General features: G+C 36.5%; 2 protein-coding genes across 3 annotated transcripts; both read right to left on the bottom strand.

The window, feature by feature from the left end:
• Positions 1 to 5,045: 5,045 nt before the first annotated feature.
• Positions 5,046 to 12,587, bottom strand: LOC113356417 (beta-galactosidase 10-like). Of its 2 annotated transcripts, none has more exons than XM_026599541.1 (19): positions 12,092 to 12,587; positions 11,903 to 11,998; positions 11,666 to 11,778; positions 11,504 to 11,570; positions 11,326 to 11,418; positions 10,863 to 11,006; positions 10,643 to 10,731; positions 10,193 to 10,298; positions 9,968 to 10,055; positions 9,680 to 9,798; positions 9,313 to 9,477; positions 8,571 to 8,770; positions 7,734 to 7,843; positions 7,052 to 7,161; positions 6,767 to 6,874; positions 6,301 to 6,411; positions 5,941 to 6,152; positions 5,415 to 5,751; positions 5,046 to 5,336 (listed from the first exon to the last, which is right to left on the bottom strand). In XM_026599541.1, the coding sequence occupies exons 1-19, from the start codon at positions 12,263 to 12,265 to the stop codon at positions 5,217 to 5,219; spliced, it is 2,562 nt and encodes an 853-aa protein (XP_026455326.1). In that variant the 5' UTR covers positions 12,266 to 12,587; the 3' UTR covers positions 5,046 to 5,216. The 2 variants fall into 2 exon arrangements, with proteins under 2 accessions (XP_026455326.1, XP_026455327.1); XM_026599542.1 differs by having other exon boundaries at positions 11,903 to 11,988; positions 12,092 to 12,224.
• Positions 12,588 to 16,879: 4,292 nt separating this feature from the next.
• On the bottom strand, positions 16,880 to 24,112 carry LOC113356418 (beta-galactosidase 6-like). Its single transcript, XM_026599543.1, has 19 exons — positions 23,527 to 24,112; positions 21,696 to 21,791; positions 21,469 to 21,581; positions 21,157 to 21,223; positions 20,842 to 20,934; positions 20,441 to 20,584; positions 20,178 to 20,272; positions 19,982 to 20,087; positions 19,763 to 19,847; positions 19,565 to 19,686; positions 19,282 to 19,446; positions 19,005 to 19,186; positions 18,816 to 18,907; positions 18,469 to 18,584; positions 18,258 to 18,365; positions 18,017 to 18,124; positions 17,753 to 17,901; positions 17,298 to 17,643; positions 16,880 to 17,191 (listed from the first exon to the last, which is right to left on the bottom strand). The coding sequence occupies exons 1-19, from the start codon at positions 23,680 to 23,682 to the stop codon at positions 17,081 to 17,083; spliced, it is 2,454 nt and encodes an 817-aa protein (XP_026455328.1). The 5' UTR covers positions 23,683 to 24,112; the 3' UTR covers positions 16,880 to 17,080.
• Positions 24,113 to 25,271: the final 1,159 nt, after the last annotated feature.

The raw sequence follows: 25,271 nt of genomic DNA, 5'->3' as shown, positions 1-25,271 counted from the left end.
GGACGACCCCGAAAACTTGTCTTCTTTGTCTACAATTAAGTCGTCCCTAGCTACGATCAAAATGACGGAATGGGATGGTAGAACGGTCATGCAACAATCAAAGTGGTTAGATGAGTTACATGACTACACGTTGAGAACGGAAGAAAAGGATGGTAAAGTGGTACGTATTTTCTTGGCACATCCCGAAATGATAAAATTAGCTTAGTGTTTTCATCAAATTTTGTTGATAGATGCCACATACAAGATAAACAAATATAACATGCCTTTGTTGAACATTGCTTTTCACACTTCGGACAAAAACATGTTTACCATTGCATGGGGTTTAATGGATCATGAGAACAACGTGAGTTTCATTTGGATGTTGGAGACGTTGAGGTCCATTTATAATGGAAATAATTTTCCAAGGGTTATTGTAACGGATACGATCAAGCCTTAATGCATGCAATAGCGGTACTGTTTCCTGAAGCCCAAAATTTGCAATGTACGTGGCACATTCAATGCAACATCAAACACAATTTCCATCTCCATTTCCAAGCTAAAAAAACAAGGAAGGGTACCAAGAGGTTGAAGGAAGAGGACGAGCGCATTAGTAAATTAACCGTGGAACAAAGAGAGGAAGAGAAGAGGTTATTTGATGAAAAATGGAAGGAGGATGGAATGATTTGGAGAGCGTTCATGAAAGCATGGGACAAGATCGTTTGGTCAATAACCGAGGAAAGATACGAACGTAACTTGAAGAAGTTTGAGGATGAATATGGCACGGACTACCCAAAGGCCGTTGAGTATTGTAAAACACAATGGTTACCGATTAAGGAGAGGTTTGTGTATGCATGGACATATGAATATCGTAACTTTAAGAACGAGGCGACGAGCATTGCGGAGGGGTCTCATGGCCGATTAAAGAAAATACTTCTAGGTAATCAAAATAGAGTTGTGTCGATCCAAGAAGCAATCCATGAATTCACCAATCGTGATCTCGTAAAGATTAAGGATTCTATGCAATTTAGTGTGCATAAATTTTCTACGGAACATGAAAAGGAAAGATTGCTTCTAAGGGGCATCATTCATAAAGTTTCAAAATGGGAAATAAATCACATGATGGAACAATTGAAGTTATATAAGGCTTATGATGACGAGAATACGGTTTGTGTTTGCAAGGATATGATAGGTATTGGTCTCTCATGTCGTCATAAAATGGGTAGGTACGTCGATGTGATTGACATCAATGATATTCATCCATTTTGGAAGCAATTAACTTTCACTCCAAGCACCCCCGTAGTTGATGGTCCGTTGTTCATGGAGTCGGAATTGTGTGCAAGAATAGCCGAGCGTTATGCTACATCAAATGGCGCCAAGAAGCAAATATTGATGCATGATTTGAAGAAAGCTCTTCACCCTCGTTTAAGGGAGGTTGATGAACCTATCAAGAAAAACAGTGCAGGTAGGCCAAACACCGAAGTTTCGAGGACCATTGAAAGAAAAGAATTGAAGGAGTATTTGTCTAATAAAAGAATATTGTGTAGGCATGAGCATTCGGAAGCCGAATTTGAAGATGAGCCGGTACAAAAGAAAAAAGGTTGTCCAAAAAAAGATCAAAGTGGACCGACCGTTCGACAAGTGAGGCCAAAGGTCTCTACCGAGCCTTCTCAAGTAAGTCAAGCCGAGGCGGTGGAAGAAGTTGTGTTGGTGGAGACCCAAACTAGCTCCGTAGTTATTGATCAAATGAGCAACTCGCAACAAACACAATCAACGGAAATGGTGACTATAAGAGAGAAGTATGGTACTCTTCGTTGTCCTAGGGATTTTAATGGAAGACCAACACGATCAAGGTATACGATTATAGAAGAGTATATGGAACAACTCCCTCCACTCATTGTTCCATTTGTTTTGTCCACCGTCGAGGTTGATGGGGATGGCAATTGTGGGTTTCATGTCGCTATGGAACAAATTGGTTACTTTGGAGAGACGGTGAACGAAGATGTCACCCAATGGAAAGATTTAAGAACTAAGATGGCGGTACAACTAATCAAGGACAAGGATTTCTATATTGGGATGATGAAGGAAGAAGATAGACACGACAAAGAACTACAATTCAAAGACTTAGTTGCGCGTGTAAAGTGCCGAAACGGATTGAAGACAATCAGATCCAAGTATTGGATGACAATGCCTAAATGTGGATATCTCTTAGCGGACACTTTGAATTGTGTGGTACATTTCTTTGTTCCTCCTAAGTATGGACACTCTTTTACGTTTGCACCTACAAGGATGGTTTGCGATGAATCGGTTAAATATAGAAGAATTGTTATGGCATTTGTGAATGAGATGCATTTTATCGGTTTAAGAGTAAAGAGAGAGTGCCCATTACCTCCGTTGGGTGGTTGGAGTGATTACTACCCAACGAATCATTGTAACGATTGGTTGAAACAATATGAGACCAACATGTTGGATTGGGATCGCGTCATGAAGGACAACTTTCCGGAAGGCCTACTCGAATTGGTTCCGTCAGATGATGAAGATGAATGATCGTTACTTTTGAAAGATGTGTTTTTTTGGAACTTTTTGGAAACTTCTGTGAAGTATAAAGCTATAATCGGTAGGTATATTATTAATATATCAACCGATTATACAAGCTTTTGTAAACAGAAACAATCAATGTTATAATCGGTTATCATATTTTCTAATGCTACTTCCGATTGTAAGTCTGACAAAAAAGCTGAAAATTTTTCCCAGAATCGGTAGATTACATATTAAATAAACATCTGATTGTCAACAAACTCTGACAAAAAAGAGTGAAATTTTTTACCAGAATCGGCAGACAACATCTGAAATAAACTTCTGGTTTCCTGTACTCGGTAGACTACATAACTTAATAACCTCTGATTGTAACCATCGATCAATCTTCACACTGTTGCCACAGACTTCAGGAATTCATAACTCCCATCATAAGTGAATTCTTCACCCTTTTCCACTAAGTACTGTCTTTTTGCGAGTGTCTCCTACATAAACAAACACAAAATTATGTCAACTTCGTTTTAGTAAGAAAGATTAGACACCCGGTGTTATTTAAAAAAAGTATGCAAATACTTACAAATTGTTGGATCGACAAGCTTAAGTGGCTAGTGTTAAACATCCTCTTTTGTATCGTTATGTAATCATTTACCCCTTTTTGGACAAGTCGGAAACGATCATGAACTTGTTGGAGTGATCTTTGCTTTGGATTTCCATACTCTCGCACAAATTGGCTATATACCCTCGCCCAAAAGACTTCGGGTGTTAACCTTCCTGCTATGACATCTTCACGTCTTGTTTCATGATACCATGTTTTCACAATGACCAAATCTTCAGCTGCGTCAAACGTTGCCATGCTTGTAAATTAAGATATAGAATGAATTCACAAGAGTAGACGATGGAAAATGTATTTGTAGAATACACGATGCTATATATGTGTTTTTTGGTGCACAAATAAGAAGAGTTTACTCTCCTCATATAGATGAGAGTCCCAGCGTCTCTATTTTTTGAAAATATGGCCGTTGATGCGTACTTTTACAAGACTGTACTGAAATTACGTACAATTATTCCATAAAATCGGTAGGAAATGGTTGAACCAAAGCAACCGATTATGCGTAATCGGTAGACATTGATAGTCATATACTGCCGATTATAGGTTGTTTTGTCAACAGAGTTCTCAGTCTCATTAGAGTGGTATAATCGGTAGACATTGATAGTTATATACTACCGATTGTGTGTGGTTTTCGAGGCACGACTAGATTCTTTTGAAAGAAATAGCCGTTGGAGTATAATCGGTAGGTATACAAAGAATTAAAACTTTCGATTTTCATAAATATTTTGAAATTCATAACAATATCACCTACATATCATCATAATTTTTCATTGAACTTCCATAATTCTATTACAGGGTACTGTGATTAGCGTCGTGGACGTGTTGGACGAGTCCTAAACGGATTAAATCTTTCCATCGCCCTAAGGATTCTAAAATGAGCTTCATAACGAAAGCTTGATCTTTTTCATCTCCGCCATTCCCCGAGAGATCGTTCTATAATCTCATCATTGGTTTCACCCCTCAATCGATATTGATTCACAAGATAAGTTAAATGGACGAATTCTTCGACGTGTCCGTTTATTGAACCAATTCGGCAGAAAAGATCAGCGGAGTGGCGGTTGTTTGGGTTACCGGTGTCGGTGCAAAAATTTTCGTGAATTCTCCCCAAATAACTCATACTCATTATGCCGCCTTGCCTACGTTCTTCTCCTCGTCTCGGATAGAATTGAACATACCGCCTACATAAAGATAAATCTTCTTCAATCGTGAACTCCGTTGGATTGATGAATGGTTGGGGCATTATGTTGAAGATGATGTTGGAGAGAGTTTAAAGGTTCCATAGAGGGTAAAAGGATACAATCCTTATATAGAGTTTAGAATTCCAACGGCTCTATTTTGTTGGGGAAACTGTATAATCGGTAGTCAAATAAGGTGTTGTAACTTCCGATTATACAGTTGCCCCAAATTTGGTTTTTGCAGAAATCTCAAATTTTTCGAATTTGAGAACTAAAATAATCGGTAGATAATAGGACTTCCGATTATGCAGTTGCCCCAAATTTTGTTTTTGCAGAAATCTCATTTTCTCGAATTTGGGAACAAGAATAATCGACAGTTAATCTGCCTACCGATTCTAAGTTGCCCCAAATTTCTTCTTTGACGAAGTCACCAATTTTGGGAATTTAGGAGGTACTATAATCGATAGCTTAGTGAGGTTCTCAGTCCTATCGATTGTTATAGAAGCCAGATACGAGTTAGGCACAAAAACGCACTTAATCGGTAGTATAATCACGTTAATAAGCTTCCGATTGCGGTATATTAATCGGACACAAAAAAGCTTCTGATTGTGTAAGGGCACTAACGTATTCTCCGCGTTTTTGGACATCCCTTAACGTTGTGTATGGGTTGGGAATAAAAAAATCGCCCCTAATTTTTTTTGGGATCGCCCCTAAAAATGCCAGGCTAAATAACCCAAGCAAAAAAGTAAATGAAAAGAAAAAGGAAACTCTTTATTTCCCTCTTGAGGAAAAACATTTATATCGTTTATATATTGCTTCTATAGGCTAAGAATCTGGCTGGACCCGTATGACTGACAAAAATGGAACATTTGTAACGTGTAGATGTAAGCTGACTTAGTTGCTGCAGCTATTATAACTCATCAGCTGCTGGTACTGCATTCAGCTTCAACAGCTAGCTTCTTTGTTGAGGTATGGCATATGGTCATATTGAAGTTCCTCTTTGACAATGATAAAGCACACTCTTGCTTGTTTAAGCAGACCTGTGAATGCAATTGAACACAGTCATTTAACAAGCAAATAAACATAGCAAATAAAAACTGAATCAAGACGACATTTACCTGTTCAACTTTCGAAAGAGAAGTAGGATCGTGGCAGTCCCCCTTGCTGTAAGAACCGCATTTTCCTGTTGGGGTTCCAAAGCTTGCAAATTTTATTGCAGATATCAGTGTACCCTTGGGGCAATTCAGATGGAGAGTTGGTCTGATCTCTTTTTTAACTGTCATATCCTCATTCCAAGATTCATACTCTAGAGAGGGATAATCCTCTGAAATAAGAGCACATACACCTGTAACTTTTCGTCTTGAGAATTTAATTCGACTTGGATCTTCCCCTTTCTCTTCAAAAATCACAAGAATATTTCCAGATGGCTTGAACCAAGACCTTGGAACATGGTACCTGATTCAAAGATGTATTAGTTTGTCGTTCAATAATTATAAAACAACTGCAGAGTGTGCAAACAGAAATGCCACAAGTTTGACTTCAGGATTTACATTAGTACGGACACAAGTTTCAGAATTGATATCATCAGTCTTTGTTATGTTTTATATAGTTGTGTAATATATGATTTAAAAAAAACGGCCGTACCATCTTTGAGTTGGTTCACCACAACCAGTGCTGCATTTGTTTGGATTAAATTTGCCTCTGTAATTGCAATCAGCAGTGCAGGTCTCATATATAGAGCTTGGCCTTGGCCAGTATCTTCCAATTTCTTCTCCATTCAGCCAAGCAAGGCCTTTGCCCATGTCTACCATATCTAAACCAATTGGTTCATCTCCATTTGGAGCATCCACTACAGCCTACAAAATGTTGAGCATGCTGTAAGAAACAGCCATAGGAGTTGGCACATAACCAAGTGATATTTCTCCAGTTACTATCCCTCTGGAATATCACATTTGTAAACATCTTGAAAAGATTAACCTTGTCAATCGAACTGGGGGCACTTACCTTGTACCATGTGAGAGGTTGATTTTTTGGTGGCTCTGAAGTTGACTGCCACTTCACACTGTTTGTACCACTTGGCTGGTATATCTTAAGGTGTTCACCTTCTAGCCCAATCTGGAGCAGAAAAAGAAGAAGAAAAATAGGTAAAAACGAGGACACTTGCGAAAAGCTATGTAGAAAGTAAACCATTGTCGCTCAACAGCTTAAGCATGTTGCTGTTGCGCAACATTTATTACTTGCGTTATTAAATAGTTCAGTAATAACGTCCACTGCAACTCATTTGGATCAGATGGGTTGGCTCGGTCATATTTCTATATCCCTAGTTGCACAATACACTAGCACAGAAAGTGATACATGAAAAAGATATTGTAACTGCTACAGAAGAAAATGCTTCAAGAATATTGAGTCAGAGACTCAGAAATGATACTCAAAAACTACTCAAAATAAAGGATGTGAATACTGGGATCACCTTATAAATCCAGGTATTTGATGACAAGTCAATGGTTCCATTATTGAACCCCTCTAACTTCACACTGGTTAGCCCTGCTGGTACAAAATCATAAAATGGTCCTGCATTCTGAAATGAACAAAACAGAAGTTGGTGATCATTATGTTATGACTTATGAGCTCGAATGGAAGTTGGAACTTACTTTTATAATGATGTAATTGTGGGAATTATTACAATAGTTTGGTGTTACTCCGCTGGAAAAAAACTGTTAAAAAATTAGATTATTAAAGAGAATCAAGTACTCACTGATAAACCCACTGTCATGCCAAGAAGATCAATGTCATTCTTCCCAGCCTTCAAATTAATGGGACTGTCAAATTTGAAAGCCGAGCCACCACCGTTTCCAGCTGCGCTAGCTATAGATGTACAGAGATGAATGTAGCTGTAAGATATAAGTCATGGAACTCACTGATATGTATCTAACCAAGATCATGATAATAAGGAAATTGGTGTATGTGTTTTACTGCTTTTGCATGTGAGATACCATATTAATTCTAGTACGGACAGATTGATAGTTTGAATCCTCCAGTTACAAAGTGGGGTTATGTGTTTTTTTTAACTAGAGTGTACGTTTCCTTCGATTCCCTAGTTTTGTTAAATCCATGATATTTGTGAATTGCATGGTCTAGCCCGTCAAATTGGTACTAAATGAAAGGTAGGAGTGAATTTGATTCTGGAGGCACTTGAGGTGAAGTGGAGCAGGGGAACACGATCCCTGGTAAAAAGACTGAAGCATGGTTTTTAATTATGAGTCCCATGACTATGTCATGTGACATGGTTAACAGCAGACTTGAAGGTGTGGCTTTGAATGAGTAATTGAGCAATATGTTATATAAATTCCACAACCAGATGAAGAAAATGGAAGAAAAGACAGGTCAAGAAAGTGATTGTTCAGGTAGAAAGTTTTGCAGGATAAAGAAAGAATTACCTTCAAGCTTCTGATTGATAAAAGCAAGCAGAGCATGACCATTCGATGAAATGACAAGCTTTGGACGGCTTCCATTACTCAAAAAGCTCTCATTTTCATTAACATACACACTGCCAGTACAAGGTCATTTGAAAAAAATACATTAGCATCACAGAATGCAATTTACTGAACGCTTGCACTTTTTCTTTTCTTTTTTTTTGCTGCTAAGAACGCTTGCGCTTTAGTGCCATTGGGCTAAATAGATAAAGCGATGCAAAAACTACGAGATGCTTGAAAAAGAGGCAGCTATTTACTGTACACATCTCCAGTAGACCTGTAATTTGTCTAATGTTCAATAAAGTGGCATGTGTATAGCGAAAAGGTAACTGTTATGTACCTCACCAACACCTAGTTTGCTAACAATAATGCTTTATCTTTCTTCATAGATTGCAATATCAGGTTATTGCAGGGAACTGAAAGAAAGTCTCTGTTTTAGAATGGTGAAAGATTGCACCGAGTAGCCCTTCAAACATCGTGTGTGGTTTTGCTGTCTATATGCTTAACTAGTTGTATGTAAGAGAACTATTGGTTAATAAACTGCTTCTCATCAAAAATGGGTTTTTACGATTTACGTTGTTTTACTTGAACACATTCTAGTTGTGAACATAGACAACACTAGTGCAGTTTCTATCAACAGAATCTGTAAAGGTAATAATAGCATGGTCTTCAGTCCTACATACTGGTCGGTTTGGAGCACTATGATCAGTACTGCTTAACATAATTACCCTCTGAGAGTCTACTTTGGACCAGGTTGTAAAACCAATGCCATAACATTTTATACGAGATAACAAATCCTACCTTGTTGTGTACCAAAGGTAGTCAGTAGTATCTTTTGTTGTATTTATGTGATCTACCAAACCATTTTTAGTAAAATCAGCTGCTCCCCAGACCCCTGCCTTTTCTGTAAATATATCCCACTGCAGACTGCCCGACTTTTTATCTGAAGACACCTGAAGATTTTCTGGTGCCATTTCCACTATGGAGCTTTGAAATCCAACCTGTTGAAAGTTATTGTGAGGAATGGTTAAAAGTACTAATCATCCTGGAATTACAAGATCAGAGGAATTCCAACTATGCAGTCTATAATTATCAGGAATATGATACCAAACAGGTATTGATAGGGGAGATAGCATTTAACTTGCATCGTTGATAGTGCAGTTCATATTCTATTTTATGTCCTGAAGTATTTGGTTCTAAAGCAGCAGAGAAGTTACAGTAAGTGATGGTTAATGACATTTACTCACGCGGTAAAATAGCTTTGTACACCAGCTCAGGAGTCAGTAAAGTATTGGATGCACTATAGATAGACAAGGTTAATGAATATTGAATATTGACAAGGTGAAACCTTATAACTAAATCCATGAATAATGACAATGCCTCTTAAGTATGCAGCGCAGTAGGCTAATATTTTGCCTCATCTAGAGAGAAAGCTAATTTCTGTATGCAGGTTTTTTGAGATATTTATAATGTTTTTTGAGCATTAACAAATTTTAATACTCCTATAAGAATTTGAAAAATTGCCGTATGACAGGTGTCTGACCTTTGCCGTGTTAAACGCCACCTTCTTGCAGTCTGGCAAGATACTGACTGACCAGGCTGGAAGATGATATGTTACATTCTTAAAGGTGACTGTCTTATCATTTTCTTCATCAGCATTAGAAAGGAAAGCAGCACAGCCTCCCGAAGCTTCAGAGTAAACATCAGCCTACATAGAGATGAAAAGTTCATGAATATTTGCAGGAACTATTCTGGTTGAGATGGATGCAGACTACGCACATTCTCTTTTGAAAAGCTATCATTAAAAATTCTTGATGTTCCTAAGCTTCACATGATAGTGTAGAAAGTTCCTTGATAGGTCCCTATTCCATCAAAGTAGATACTCAGTACTCAAAAAGAAAGAAAGTCACCTCTTGAGAAGGACCAAGAGACACCAGAGTTTGTACACCATGTAGCAGTGCATGCTCACATAACATTATAGCTTCATGAAGTTGCTTGAGGTGTCCCCATTTTGGAAGCCGAGCAATTCATGTAACCCATTAGGATATTGTTTTTATTGAAGTCACATGCAGTTTCAAATAGATCAAATACGTCCTTTTTTAGTCTCTACAATTTTAGACAATTTTCCAGGCTAGTACTCTACTGAGAAAGCTTTTAGCCGTTCAAATTTTGAATGTCAGGAATCTGGAATAGCCAACCATATTCATCAATTGGTGCATCATAGTCATAGCTTGTAGTAATGAACGGCCCTCCTGAAGTGCGACCAAAATTTGTCCCACCATGATACTGGAAAAAACAAATGAAGTGTGGAATTCAGTAATGTCATTAGGAAGTTAGATGCTACAAGTAGATAGGAAGTGAAGCATATTACACCAAGACAAAAAAAGAAAGAAGTTAAGTATCTTCCTTTGTAGTTAGATTACCATGTAGTAGTTATGTACACTACCGCCTTTCTGAAAAAACCGAGCAACAGCAAAAGCAACATCTTCAACTGGCCTATGAGGATCCCTGGACCCAAATGTCTTGAACCTGAATGAAGTACAGAATAAAGAAATAAGCAGAAAATAAGAACTGTTTTTTGGAATAGAATCACTAGAATGTCAAAATAACATGTTTCACCAAGGAGATTATATTTTTTAACCACCAAAGAATATTGAAAAATTGCCTACACATCTATATCATGTGACGTAGGACTCAAGGTAGCTTAAGTGCATGAAATATGGTACCATGCCATCTCTTTTATCAGAACTAACAACCAAAGGAAGTTACATTTTATACTGAAGTGATCCTTCAAGAGAACAGGAAGCTGATTCTGAATAGGAAAGATACAGTACATTTAAGCTAAAACTGGAAGCATAAATGTGAAACATTACCATCCAGGCCAGTTCTCAGTCCAAAATTTTGGCTTGTTATCGGAGTTGGGCTTGAATTGATCACAGTAAAAAGAATTGCAGGTATTGATCTGCATTCATATTAAGGTAAAAATGCCTTAAGTTATAATAAGACATGCGATATGTCCACAGATGCAAAATGTGGGGTACAGAACATGGTTACCATCAAAGAATTGTTATGTTAAACCGACATTATGCTTACCACAGGATCTGGTGCATCATACTGCTGGCACATTATCCAAGGTACACCTATATTTTGAGCAACAGCCATCTTTGCAGCCCACATTGCATATGGCTTGCCCCCTTCTCCATACACTCTTTCAATATCTCCATACTCATTCTCTATCTGCAATATAAAATATCATACTAAAACCTCAAAAACTTCGGATTTGTTAAAAATAAGACAGGAAAAACTGAAAAAAAATGTGAAAAGAGAAGTAATCTACAAGATCTAAAAGAATGCAGTACCAAACACAATGTTGAACCTATGCCTATTGACTCGCATTGAAAAATGCAGGTGTGTGCCAAGACACTTACATTGTGGATTTGGAATTTATGGCACAATTCCCATACATTCTAGACATGTTAGGAAAAAAATCCAGAATCCGGTGGAAAATAATACAACGATCCTTTGTTACTCCATTTAGCAGTTTGAAAAAGTTTACCTGGGACAAGATGATAGGGCCTCCCTGTGATGCAAAAAGCTTCTCTTTCTTCATCAGGTTCACTATATATGCCGTAAAATTTTGCATATAAAACTGGAATCACAAAAGAGAAGACGAAAATCCCAACAATTAGAGAACCTAAAAATTCACAAAAAATTATCAAATCATGCTGCATTACCTTGAAGTGCTCGTTATCAGTTCTAAAGACGGTTCCTGGCACATAATGCAGCCAAACAGGTATCCCCCTGTCATCAAAAGTATACGCAGTATGATTTCTAACTCCAACAAGAAGTCAAAAATTGAAGTATGAAAAACTCAAAAATTCCTAACAAGACATTACCCAAAATTCCATTCAGCAGCAACAAATGGACCAATCCTCAGAATCAAATACATCCCTTCTTGTTGAACAATCTTTGCAAACTTGACCAAATCCCATCGCTTATCGAAATAATACTACAATTTCAAATTAACATAATCAAAATCCAAACTCACCCCTCTTCAAAATCTATCAAATTACGAAACAAAAATACTTCAGAAGGAAAAAAAAAATTGAACTTTATTTTGAGAAAACACTCACCTTCCCAGGAGAAAGTTCATGTCCATTCCAAAAGACATAAGTTTCAATGACATTAATCCCTCCTTCTTTGGCAGTCTTAACCAGTCCTGGCCACATCTACACAAAAAATCAGCACTCGTAAACTTAAAAAAGAAGCACCAAAATGAAGAAATTTATGAAGAAAACAAAGAGAGGAAATACAATACTCACACCAGGTACACTGCGAGGATAATGTATAGATGCAGAGAGGAAAAGTTTTCTTTGTCCATCAATAATCAAAGAGCGACTATCATAAGTAACATTAGACGCTAATGAAAATGAAGAAAACGCGAAGAAGAAAATGACGCATAATAGCAGAGTAGAATTACTAGTATTAGAAGACATAATAAGGGAATGGATCAGTGTAACAATTTGAATTTCTCTTCTTCAGGATGTTCTAATTTATATAGTACCAAAATTGAAGTAGAAAAAATGGATATGGAGAGGATTTGCATTAAATGAGACTGAAGAAGAGAAGTAGTACTATAGTAGTAATAATGTGGTTAGCTGGTTATAAAGTGGGAAGTAAGTATAGACGCGTTAATTTGAGTTTGAAGAAGACATTGGACAGTTAAATTTTTGGACAGGAGAAGATAGTGATATCCAATCCAATACAACTGTGTTGATACACATTGATAACCTGCAGATTTTAAGGGGTTTTGCAGAATGGACTGACAGATTGATGATGACTACCCAAATTTCTCGTGATGGTCAGAGAGTGAGAGAGAGAGAGAGATATGACATAATTTAGATATCCAGGATTGATTGGATCATTACTTTTCTACGACCACGATTCTTTAGTTTATTTTTCTTGTCTTTTTATTAGGGGTAGAAATGGAAAGCAAAATGGACGCATAGGAAAAACAAAGTCGAAAGATGTGTGAAGATGATTTTCTGCACAAAAAATTTTATGAACAACTGAGAGTGAAATCGAGAGATTATAAAGGTCGCTTAATTGGGGGCCCGGAAAATAATTAGGGGCCTCATCAAATTTATACCCATTCCATTTATGTTAGGGATTCCAAAATATAGTGAAAATATTATTTTTTCCTTCCCTAATGATAAAACTTTTAACTCTATTCACCTTTAGTCCCAAGCCTCTATTTCTTTTCCATCTTTTAACAAAAAACGGAATCTCTTCTCCTCCTCTTTCCCTCTCTCAACTATCTCACTGACGACACGAAGAAAACAAATTCAGTTACGGTTAAAGGTCGTTAACCCGAAAATCATAAAGGCTAACGATTTTTCATATGCATGTAGAGACTATGAAAAATCGTTAGGATATATGAGGAGGGAGATAACGACCCTAATTCTGGTTTTTCATTTTTTTTGCTCCAAATTAGAGTCGTTACCAAAACATAGAAACATATAGCGATCATTTGCGAACGACCCCATTTTAAAAATTAACGACTCTATGAGAAAAGAAAGCAAAAAAAAACGATGCTCACTTTAGAAGTTAACGACTCCATGTGCAAAAAAATAAAAGACGGTAGCTAACGACCCTTTTCATGAAGATCTTTGTAACTAACAAGCTAACAACCCTTTGTTATAAAGATCTTTGTAGCTAACAAGCTAACGAGCCTTTATATTAGAATTAATTGTCCATTGACGATCATTGTTGGAGTCGTTAATTTTGAGGGTCGTTAATGTGAAATTTTTAGATGACGACCTTTGTTAGAATTGTCAGTGTTCATCATATTATCATGACGATTTTTCATAATCTGAAAAAGTTGCAGGTTTGAGTCGTTAACGGAGGTATCAATTAATTGACGACTTTCTAACTCAGGACAGTTCGATTTTAATCTAACCATAGTAATTAACTTAACTTACCTAATTATTAACACTAATGATTTAGGAGTAATTTAACCATTATTATTATTTTTGGATAAGAAATAACCCCCAATTAAATTTTGATGATATTTTTTGTCTTGTAGTGTGAGGCCCAATTATTTTCCGGACCCAATTTTGCCTTGATTATAAACCACGAACAATTGTCTCTCGACAATAGTAAGAACCATAATATTGGGCATACCAAAAACTTTATAGGCATACAAAGTCATTTTCCTAACCAGGGTGTATTGATAAGGGGTGTCTAATGGGCATGCAATGACCTATACACCCTTAAACACTTCGAAAATATTGATTTATAGGCTTTAGGTTCGGCTGACTCGTGTTGATGAGTTATCAGCCGAACTTCCCGTTGTAGACTGAATTTTTTCGATCTTGTTTTGATCATGACTTCTTCGTCCAATGTCGGAATGACCTCATTCTTTTTGCGTTATCTTCGTATTTTCATTCTCTTGAAGATGAAGATAAAATCTACTTGATTTTAATGGGTTAAAATCTACGATTTTCATTATATAAGCTGAACCATTAACATTTTTTATTCCTGAACTCTCAGGAATAGGTTCGGCTTACATCTATGAGCCGAACCAACCCATTCATGAACAGTTCGGCTTACATCTATGAGCCGAACCTCACATAATTTTTCTTCCAGATCACATAGGACTAGGTTCGGCTCATTATGATATTTTTAAACAAGCCGAACTAGTTGGTTCGGCTCATAACAATAACACTTTCAGCTTGCCGAACTGTTCATTAGTTGTCAATATCCAGGTTTCACATCAAGGTTCGGCGCATAATTTAGGTGAGTTGTGAGCCGAACCTAGGTTCGACGCATAATTTAGTTGCGTTGTGAGCCGAACCAAAGTTCGGCGCATAATGTTGTTGTTTTTTAAGCCGAACGGTTCTTCAAATTTTCAGCCTGAAAGTGTATATGAACAGTTCGGCTGATACGGTTTTCATTATATAAGCCGAACCATCAACATTTTTTATTCCAGAACTCTCAGGAATATGTTCGGCTTTCTAGGAAAATTTTATACAAGCCGAACTAGTGTCTAGCAAATGTTCGGCGCATACCTAAACAGTTTCAGCTAGCCGAACTGTTCATAAAGGGATCGGTTCGGCTCATAAATGTAAGTCGAACCTTTTCATCCTCCAATGGTTTGGGAATCATTGGTGTAGTTGATGTGCATTTTCCTAGGTTTTTTAGATGATATATGACCCTCCTCATCCTCCATTGAATCAAGAATTAGAATTTTCTCACTTTCTCCTTCTCTTTCTCTCCTTCTTAACCAAACCAAAACTTTGATTTTTTTTTCCTCAAATTTTTCATCTAAACAACTCTTATAATTCAGAAAATTATTTTAATCACTAAATAAAATATTTAATCACTAATCAAAATTATTAACACTAATACGTAAAGGGCAGATTTACCATTAAAAAAATTTGGGTTAAGGGGTTATCTGATTTTGCTATTTCACAATCTTTTTTTGTCTTCATTCAATATGCCTTGGAAGATTTTGGTATGCCCTCCATTATGGTTCCAATAGGAAAGGGTTTCTTGTTCGGTGAGGATTAATTAACGACAACAATTCTGGTGCATTAACCAAAACCACACAATTTGTTTGATTTGATATCAGAAATACTAATTTAAAATTGATTGATCAGATATGACAAGAGGAGCCCACCCTCACTTACTTAAGATGATCTACCCCTGTCCCTTTTTGAGCACCGATTTCTTTTTTCTTTTCTACTTTGTGTGTGCTTTGGGACCAGCGACCAACCAAGATTTTATGTTTGGATGGGCTATTTTTCTTTTTTTCTAATGACCTCTCAGTTTCGTTCATCCGAAGAAAAAAAAATGCAATCTAACAACTAAAGTGAGCAAGGTCCACAACATGTTTTGCCTTTCCCTTTTCTTGTATTTTTTTTTGATGCAAAACAGGGGATTTTATTAACTTATGAAACTGGAACAAAAGATTCATATATTCCAATATTACACTTGTAATAAAATTTGGAGGACATTCGTACCAAGTCTGCGTCCGTTTCAGAACTTGCAAACGTTGTCTTTCCTTTAAAACACAAAACACTGAATCAAATACTTAAGGTTTAAAATTTGCAAACTTGCCCAAATTTTTTCTGGTTTTGTATGCTAATTTTAGCCCGCAACAATACTATAAAATACTTAAGGTTTGTTGCACATAAGCATAGTGAGTTACAACATTTTTCATGGTCATAATGAATGTTAACATTTTCAATTATTTAAAACAATGAAATTAGTTCATACATAATAGGAAAAATGCATTTTTGGGACAACCAATTGCATTGGGTGAGAACAAAATAACTCTACATTTCTCATATTATAAGCAATATACGTGGTTAAGTCTAAAATAAGCGATGCATATGTATCATGAGAAACATGTAATAATAGACGGCTGTGATTTGAGTAAGTTTCCTTGCTTTTGTCTCATGTCAAAACTACACTATGTAAAAAGTCGTTGGATACTCATCGAGATGACATCAGGTTTGGAAACTATTGGGCTATCCAGATTGAAAACTATTGGGCTATCCAGATTTCTACCTGGGCTACAGCCTGGGTAAGCCACCCCACCTCCGTCCCTTTGTTCTTGAAATTACTTTAAGATGCCGGATTGGTGAAATCGCTTGGTGTTGCAGATATTTATGATTTCATTGACATGGGGAACTCAGGTTCTTTGATACGTATTGCAGGTTCATTGTGGTACAAAATGTTCTGTACAAGGGACATCTCACCGACTGGGTACTTGATTAGGCATGTGGCTTCATATGTCAAGGGCGCACTAGCAATTAATAGGATGGGGGCCGGGGCCATACTTCCTCTTCTCATATCTGCATGTGCCTTTGTCCTTAGACTCACTACCGGATGGTTAATTTTCTAAATACTGATGGATCTACTGCTAGTCACATGATACTTCCCATGACTTATGGTGGGTGCATTTTAGGTTTAGTCCAAGTTTTCCGACATCATCCTAACTATAACATTTGTTTGTTTGCTTCTTGTTAGAAAAAAGCAAGTACCTACAACATTTGATTTGGCAGAAAACATATGGAGTCACTGTGGGAAGACAAATGAAATGATGAATTGGGAGCCAGTTCTACCTGCCATACCTTAGCTTATTATTCTTTATCAACATGTATATAACATATCACTCCGTATGATTTTTGCATATACAACGCATTTTATATTGATTTCTTTTTCTTTTTTTCGCTATCAAAGGATGAAATTTTAGACATGTGTAAGGTGGAAAATGCAGCATGAACTGCGGAATGGACATTCTTTCATCGGCATTCTGCTACAACCCGTAGTCTTTTGGAAATTCCTGGACATGGATCTTTCCCGAAATAATTGGTCCATTCCGTGATGATGCAGCGGCTCTTCCCTAAACAAGCCTGATCATCAATTATCAGAACAAACAAAGTTTATTATTCTGTAGTAAAAAATGGGAAATAAAAGTGAAGCAAAAGATACGAGGGAAGTAGGGGAGATTGAACTTACCTTCTCGACAACTGTTTTCGAGTTGGATGAATGACACCTTCCGACGGCATATTTCTTGCAATGACCTGTAGGTGTTCCGAAACTTGCAAATACGATCTTTGAGATTGTTTTTCTTGAAGGGCATTTAATTTGAACCTTAGGCCTCCTACCAAAGAGCATCCTAGAAGTTTGTCCAGATAAATTTAACGGGGAACTATGGAGGTGTGAGACCTTCCCGCATACCCGACATTTTGGCTGTGATAATGTGATTGTATCCAGGGAAATCTGTAGAGGGTCCCCATGCATTTCTTCCAACAGAACTAGCTGATTTCCTGAAGGTTTAAGGAAGGATCTAGGGATATGATACCTGTTGTTGATACCGAACAGTGAACATGTTAGAACGGCACCATAGGGTAGCAATTTTGATGAAAGTAGAATCAAAGGATGTTATAAGTGAACTTAGAACAGTCACATACAGAATTTGGGACGGAACTCCATCAGAGTTGTTAAATGACACCCAATAACGACCAATGCTTTCGCCATTTATCCATGCTTCTCCTTTTCCCATCGAATGAAGGTTTAATACAACCGGGTCATCATTTTGAGTAGGTGCGTCAAATGTCCTCTGTGGTAAAACATTCTTAAAGGTTTTACATACCATTGGATGACAAAGTACAACGCTGATGACAAAAGCAGGCATATTACACTGAACAGTCAGACTGCAGGTCCAAATTGTTTACCTTATACCATGTGAGAGGTTGATTAGTAAAACTTGTAAAACTGCTCCATTGGACTTTACCAGATCCATCATCTTTGTATATCAGTGATTTCTCCCCAAGTAAGCCAACCTACAGCAGTACATACGTAAATTTTGAATCAAATTCCCTGAATAATATTATGTGTCAATGATACAATTAACAACGGAGAGTAGAACTTGATAACCATATCCTTTTCAACAATCTAGGGAAACAAGTAATTAACCTGATAACCCCATGCATGTCTGGTGAATCTTGTAAGAGTTTTGCCGTTGTATTGAATATACACATCACGTAAACCAGCAACCCGCTTCTCAAGAAATGCCCCAGAATCCTACATTTTTATTGTCCAGCTAAGAATAATTGTTTTCTAATGTCACAACTGAAAAGGTGATAGAATTTAAGAAAAAGATGAAGATATAATGAATAGCCAGTACCGGTAGTCCAACCATAGCACTCAGTATAGAGACATTGTTCATCTGCCCATCATTTAGTGGGATAGGGTACTCAAGAGCACAACCTTGCCGAATGTCATGACTCCCATGTACAACTCCTAATCAAACAAGATGTTCCAAGAAAAATTGTCATATGCACTTTGTTAATAGTGTTGCAGAAGTCTATGCAAGTCTGTCTCTAATACAATGAAGAATGTTTGCAAATTGCGGCAATTTAGAACTGCAAATATTGCATTTGTCTTTCACATACTTTTGTGAGCCTTAAATGCTTAATAGATGATTTCCTCAAGTACTGATGAATGTATGCACTATGGTGAGTAATAACCTACCAATATATTTGTTGTTGACAAAAGCATGGACTACATGCCCAAGTGAGTAAACATGAAGAACAGCATCCCCGCCACTTTGTTTATTTTCAAAGCTGCAGTTCCACATACGAATATTAACTTCAAACATTTATAAAGAAAATGGCCCTTAGTAATATATTTAGGGAAAGTTTAATTGATAACGACTGTTACCTGAAAGTATACCAAAGATAATCAGATACATCTTTAGTTGCATTCATGTGTTCTAACAACATATTTGCTCTGATTGACGTATCTTCATAGTTAGGTACTACATCTTGGTATTGCTGCCATCTCTCTGCTGAATTAAACTTTTGGCTTGATCCTATCGACCTCGTAAGGCCTTGAGCGCTAACCTATAAAATACAGGACTATGGTAAGGATCCATATTATACTTACTTGACTTGCACCTCCGCGAGTGAAAACTTTTTAATCATAAAACATAACATACCTTGGAAGTGTTGAAGATTACATTTCTGCAATCTTGTAATATAACAATTGTTCTTGGAGGCAAGTCATAGAAAGAATCTTGATACTGAACTTTGACATGATTTTTCGGGTCACGGTTTGATAGAAATGCAACACCTTCTCCCGAATTCTTTTTGAAAACATATGCCTAAAAATGAAAAATGGGCGTTTGAGATAATGTCATAGTCGTAAAACCAGAAAACACTAAAGAAACCTGCGTGCTCTGTGATATTGACAATCGAGAAAAACTAGGTTCAGGCTCCTACATCTTGTAAATCGCTGCCTAATGAGGAATTAGTCCTGGTTCCTGAGAGTAGTGTTTCAGATATTTGCTTTATTACAGAATGGAGCTCCTTCAAATGCCCCCATTTAGGTTGCCTTATAAGACCTGCGTGGTTACATCAATTACTGAATATCATACCGAGCTAAATATTAAAAACTCTACATTGTGAAACACAACTCACCGTATTCATCAAGAGGAGCTTGATCATAGTAACTTGTAGTCACGTATGCCGCACCTGTTCTTCCAAAATTTGTTCCCCCATGATACTATATTGAAATACAAAAATGAGAAACGGATATATGTGTACATTAACTGATTTATTAGAGAAACCATACTCTTTAGTGCACGCCGACTTACTAGTCTAGTGTGTAAAACCAAGATGAGTGCTGTGTATATATACCATGTAATAGTTTATGTAACTCCCACTTTTTGCAAGAAAAAGGGCGACAGCAAAGGCGATATCTTGGGCAGATCTTATGTTTGCTTTTCCCCCAAATACTTGAAAACTACAGGAACAAAGAGCAAGGTCAGTCCATATATCTATTACTTGACGAATATGCTAAACATAAGAAGATGAAGTTAACTGATTAACTTACAAGGAAGTCCAATTCTCTGTCCATATTCCCGGCTTATTAGGTGAGTTTGGTCCAGCAAATGTTTCCCCACAATTCCTTCCGTTGCATGCATTAATCTGCACATATATAGACAATTCAAACAAAAATATGTATATTATGAAGTTACTTATTGAATTTGGTGTGTGCATTTCATCGAATAGCTACTGGACGGGATCGCGTATTTGCAATTTCTAGTACTAGAGATCAGTATAAGCGAAAATGTATGCTAAAATACATGCACATACCACAGGGTCAGGAGCATCATCTTGCTTGCACATGACCCATGGAGAACCAGTTTGAAGATCCACAGCCATTTTTGCAGCCCAAATAACATAAGGTGGTCCTTTCTCATGAAATGCTTGTTCCACATTTTTGTACTCATTCTCAATCTGCATTGATTTAATTCTCAGGACCAACATACTAACATAGACAATAGCTTGCAGCGAGTAAATTTAAACCATATAACTCCGGACGCAAACTGAGCTCACGAATGCGTTGAAGGCGGAACTCAAGAAATGTGTTCAAGACCACTGATATGCCCATGAGTCCATTCAATGGCATGGCTAATATCTTCCACAAATGTGTATATGTTTACGTATATATGTTGTTACTGACTGTACTAATATTCATGGATATAAGTAACTACCTGTGACAAAATGATAGGCCCTCCTTGTGAAGCATACAATCCTTCAGCTTTCATCAAATTTACGATCTTCGTAGTAAAATTTTGCATATAGTTCTTGATTATTCATATCCACATATAAAACCAGCATAAATGTTAGGGAGGTTAAATGCAGTAGCTAAAATGTGCAACGAATAAGGAAACCTGACAGACTAGATTTTTCATTAGTCATTAACTGTAAGGAACAAAGAAAGAAAAAAATCTGTGAAACTGGCAATTTAATCAGCATTTACAGGTATCTAAAAAAACAAGGTCGAAAATATGGATTTTTGATCATACCTTAAAAGGTTCATTATCAGATCGATAAACAATGCCTGGGACATCATGCAACCAAAATGGAAGGCCTCTGCATCCAAAGCAGGGTCTAGTTAGGATTTGTAACCAACAAAAATATATAGTGCCATAACAATTTTACATTCTTTTTGGGCTTTCTCTTGGGTATCTCTTCTTATACTTTCGATTCAAACTTCAAAGTTATATTTGCTTGTAATTTTTCTGTTTTGGATGTCACTGCAAACATTTTTATTTTTTAATTAAATTCTCTCTTTCATATATATATATAATTAAATAAATAAATACTCCCAGACGTACCCGTATGTCCATTCGGCTTCAATGAAGGGTCCAATCCTAAGGCATACATATAAGCCTTGTGCTTGAATTTCTTTAATAAATCTCACCAAATCATTCCTTCCTTGGAAATCATACTGAAGATGTAACACACACGAAAGCAGGTACACCATTACATACATTAATTTCTACCGAAACAGAATAAAAGAAGAATTGTATATATAACATGCTCAAGAGACGGATGTACAAACCTTCCCAGGTTGGGGCTCATGCAGATTCCAGAACACGTATGTTTGTATCACATCAAGTCCACCTTCTTTAGCTTTAGATATCAAAGACGGCCACATCTGTGTTTATACATATTGGTAAATGCCGTTAATTATCTAGCAGTATTTTCTTAATGAAGGAGGATCCATGGACACTCTTAGATGGACAAGGTCAAACAAGATTTGAAAATAAAACGAACCGCCCAAAAAACCGCTGAAAAACACCGCTCCTTACGAAATTTTGAAACTTGTGGTCCCTAATGGGTCCGCCCTCGAGAGTTTAGCAGAGGTCACATGTATTATGTCTTGACGGGTTTTTTTGTTGTTTTTGGCGTGGTTCGTGAAGACTTATTGTTATTAGTTATACTACCCATTACTATGCTAATAGCTTACATTTTTTTTCCTCGGCAAAAATAATAATATTGAAGAACACACAAACCATGTGCATGCGTTTACAACTAAAAGTATAAACTAACAAATATAGGATGGGCTTTAATTTTAAAGTAGCCTATCAAAATAAATCAGTTGCCATCTAATCAGGGGCGGAGCCAAGGGTTGACTAACCGTGGCTCTAGCCCCCTAAAATTTCCAAAACCATAAAAATACCCTTAATTTTATAATATATTTTACATTTAGTCCCCTGATTTTTATATTTAGTCCCGTTGTGTGTATGGAATGTTTTTTTAGTCCCCTCATTCCCAAAGTCCGGCTCCGCCACTGCATCTAATGATAAATGGTGAAGGAGAGATCTCATCTTTTATTGTTTTTTTTGGAACTTTTGTATAAGTTTGTTCGTATGCATGGATTGCCAAAACAGTGTGCATTTATGGAGCCAAAGGAAACTATGAGCATTGGAATTGAATTTAGTTTGTTATGAACCATACTTTCTTGTAAGCAACTTTTTTAGAGAAACAAACAAAGAATATGAGCTCATTGATTTGCCGATCAAGAAATCCTACCACGATGTCTAAACGAACCAAAGTAAATGGTGCCTTTGTTTCTTACTCCAAAGGCAAATATGCAAGTTCCCCTGACATTCACGAGCACATCGTCCCATGCATCATGCATGCTTTACTTTCCATAAGAGAAAACAAATTTCTTGCAGTATTTAAGCATGTAATTAAAGAGAGTTTCTCATTATGGTCACGAAAATTCTTTCCCCTCATCAATATTTTCGGCATATATTTAGGGGACGGCTATTTGGAAAAGATGCCCAACCAAATTTCCTCCGTTAAATCTTTCTGCTAAATTATTAATAAACCCTTGCATGTGATGCATTTTTATCAAAAACTAAACCAGTCTAAGATTTCTTCCCCTAGAAGGTCATGCAGAATTCGACAGACTTTTTTTTTTTACATTTTGTTGAAGTTTGATTTTTCTGTCTTTAATTTGGTTACTCAGAATTCAAAACTTCTGCGAGATAAATTTTTGCGTAAATTACACAACATTTTTTTTTACAGATATTGAATCATATGTATAACTTTTTTTTTTGCAAAAGCACGGAGAAGATGCGAAACCAACTGCAACAAGTTTAGAGAATTACCTATAAATTTCAACTCTTTCCTCATCTACCGAACATTAATGCATGCAATGATCAGACTCACCATCAGAGTATATTATAATTCTCTCAGCAATAAACATAATAAGTTAAGGTGGTCTTTCAAGTAATTGTGTTGTTTGATGAACAACTGTTACTATGCAACCCGTGTTGTGAATATAATGAAATATGTCTTTTACTGGATATATATCTGTTCATCATAGAGCTAAATATATACTTTCAGAGAGAGAGAGAGAGAGAGAGAGAGTGGTGCAGTACCTGAGGAGTACTTCGTGGATAATGAATGGAACCGGAGAAGAGGATCTTCCGTTGTCCATCGATAATCAGTGATCTTCCATCGTACGTAACATCACTACTATATCCTCCTATGAACCCTGAAGTCACCACCAAACAACACCACCAAAACCACAACATGTTCTTCTCTAGCTAGTTTTCAAATTCAACTACCTCTCTCTCAACAACCACAGTGCATGACCAACCTTTACGCATTTAACTTATATATACACATGATCTTAAATCACCTCTAAAATGTGAAGGTACAATGTACTTCTTATGCAAACTTAAACTTTGAGAATGAGTTGCAAAATCAAACCTTTAAATTCCTTTCCTGTTTCCTAAGTAATCAATAGTAATTGCTGGCTTACAGGCGTATGTTTTTATAAATGGAAATTTAACAAAGACGGGTATTAGTTTCCAAGAAAACTTTCCTTGATCTGTATAAGGCAACTGTGGTGCTCATTACTAGAGATGCAAAGGTATGTGGTAGAGTTTGTCAACTTTTGTTTGCTGAAACAAATCGATTAAATAGAGAAACTCTAAAACGAACTTACAAACAGAATGTTGTTATTTTGGCGAAGAGGGATATGTATATTACATATACCTTTTGACTATGTTGCTAGTTGCGTGTGTTTTGTTTGGTAACGGAAATCTTTGCTCAAATCCTCCATTCTAAGCCACTGCTACTACAATTTACACAAAAGTGACTTGTAAGTATGGGTAATGGGATGATATCACTTGTAAACAGAATTAAAGACACGTCCACATTATTGAATTGAATTAATAAATGGAAAATGGGTCATTTGTCCAAATATTTTTAAAACATGGTTCAAATGGACGAGTAAAAATTATTATGGGTGAATGGACACCAAAAAAATAGCAAGGATGAAAATGGATTCATCCTGACTTAAACTTAAAAAATAGTAAGGATGAAACTGGATGCATCATGATGTAAATTAAAAATAAGAAAGAGTATTTGAAAATGGGTAGGATAAAACTGTTTACATCCTGGCTATTTTTACATTTTTGTCCATTTAAACAGTATCAAAATCTAAATGTCATTTTCACCCAGGAATTGTTGATTTTGATCTTTTTAATCAATTTTGTGAATAATAAACTCAACACACAAATTCACGAATCCTCAACATAAAAGGGGAAAGCATATTATATCCCGATTCATAAGGATATGGACTTGAACACACATACCCAGAGAGATAGCCAGATAGGAGGTGTTTTAAACTTTGCCAGGGATATGTGTTTCGATGCACACGCAGAAATTACTTATATTAGACGTCAAAAAGAAAGAAATCAGTTTGGATATAGAATTTAAAATGGCTTTTAGAAGCAAAAAAGTTAACCTTTTGTGAATCAAAATAGTTTTGCTTAAAACATCTTTTGCGTCATGTTTAATACTCTGTGCGGTCAAATATAGGATTCTTAACAAAATGGTCTATGCTATTCGAGGTTAGGAAAGTTTAAAAAAAAATTACTCAAAAAAGGCGAATTCATTTGTAAAAATAACTTTCCCCTGTAGAGTTGAGCAAATTTACAAGAAAATCTCAAAAAAAAAAGGCTTTAAAGAAAAAAAGATTAATTACGGCTTCTCTTAAATATCCTGGCTAAATTGGGGCCTATGGATTTCTTCATCCACCCAATAAAGAATGATAAGGGGTGTCTAAAATATTGTAAAAATATTAAACTAACCCTTAATTATTCTAACACAAATA

Source organism: Papaver somniferum, chromosome 3 (genome assembly GCF_003573695.1).
Source record: "Papaver somniferum cultivar HN1 chromosome 3, ASM357369v1, whole genome shotgun sequence".
In the NCBI taxonomy this organism is placed as follows: domain Eukaryota; kingdom Viridiplantae; phylum Streptophyta; class Magnoliopsida; order Ranunculales; family Papaveraceae; genus Papaver; species Papaver somniferum.
Note: the sequence above shows the minus strand (reverse complement) of the source record. Positions and strands in the feature narration are given on the sequence as shown.

Bases quoted from the DNA above. Each gene is read 5' to 3' on its own strand.
- LOC113356417 (XM_026599541.1), bottom strand. From the start codon at position 12,265: ATGTCTTCTAATACTAGTAATTCTACTCTGCTATTATGCGTCATTTTC. The intron at 9,478-9,679 runs GTGACTTTCTTT...ATCTCTATGTAG, and splicing joins CTCTTGGTCCTTCTCAAGAG to GCTGATGTTTACTCTGAAGC. The intron at 6,875-7,051 runs GTGAGTACTTGA...TGTTCATTTCAG, and splicing joins GCATGACAGTGGGTTTATCA to AATGCAGGACCATTTTATGA.
- LOC113356418 (XM_026599543.1), bottom strand. From the start codon at position 23,682: ATGTTGTGGTTTTGGTGGTGTTGTTTGGTGGTGACTTCAGGGTTCATA. The intron at 21,792-23,526 runs GTACTGCACCAC...GTATAAACACAG, and splicing joins ATCCACGAAGTACTCCTCAG to ATGTGGCCGTCTTTGATATC. The intron at 18,585-18,815 runs GTAGGTTATTAC...TTGTTTGATTAG, and splicing joins TGTCAACAACAAATATATTG to GAGTTGTACATGGGAGTCAT.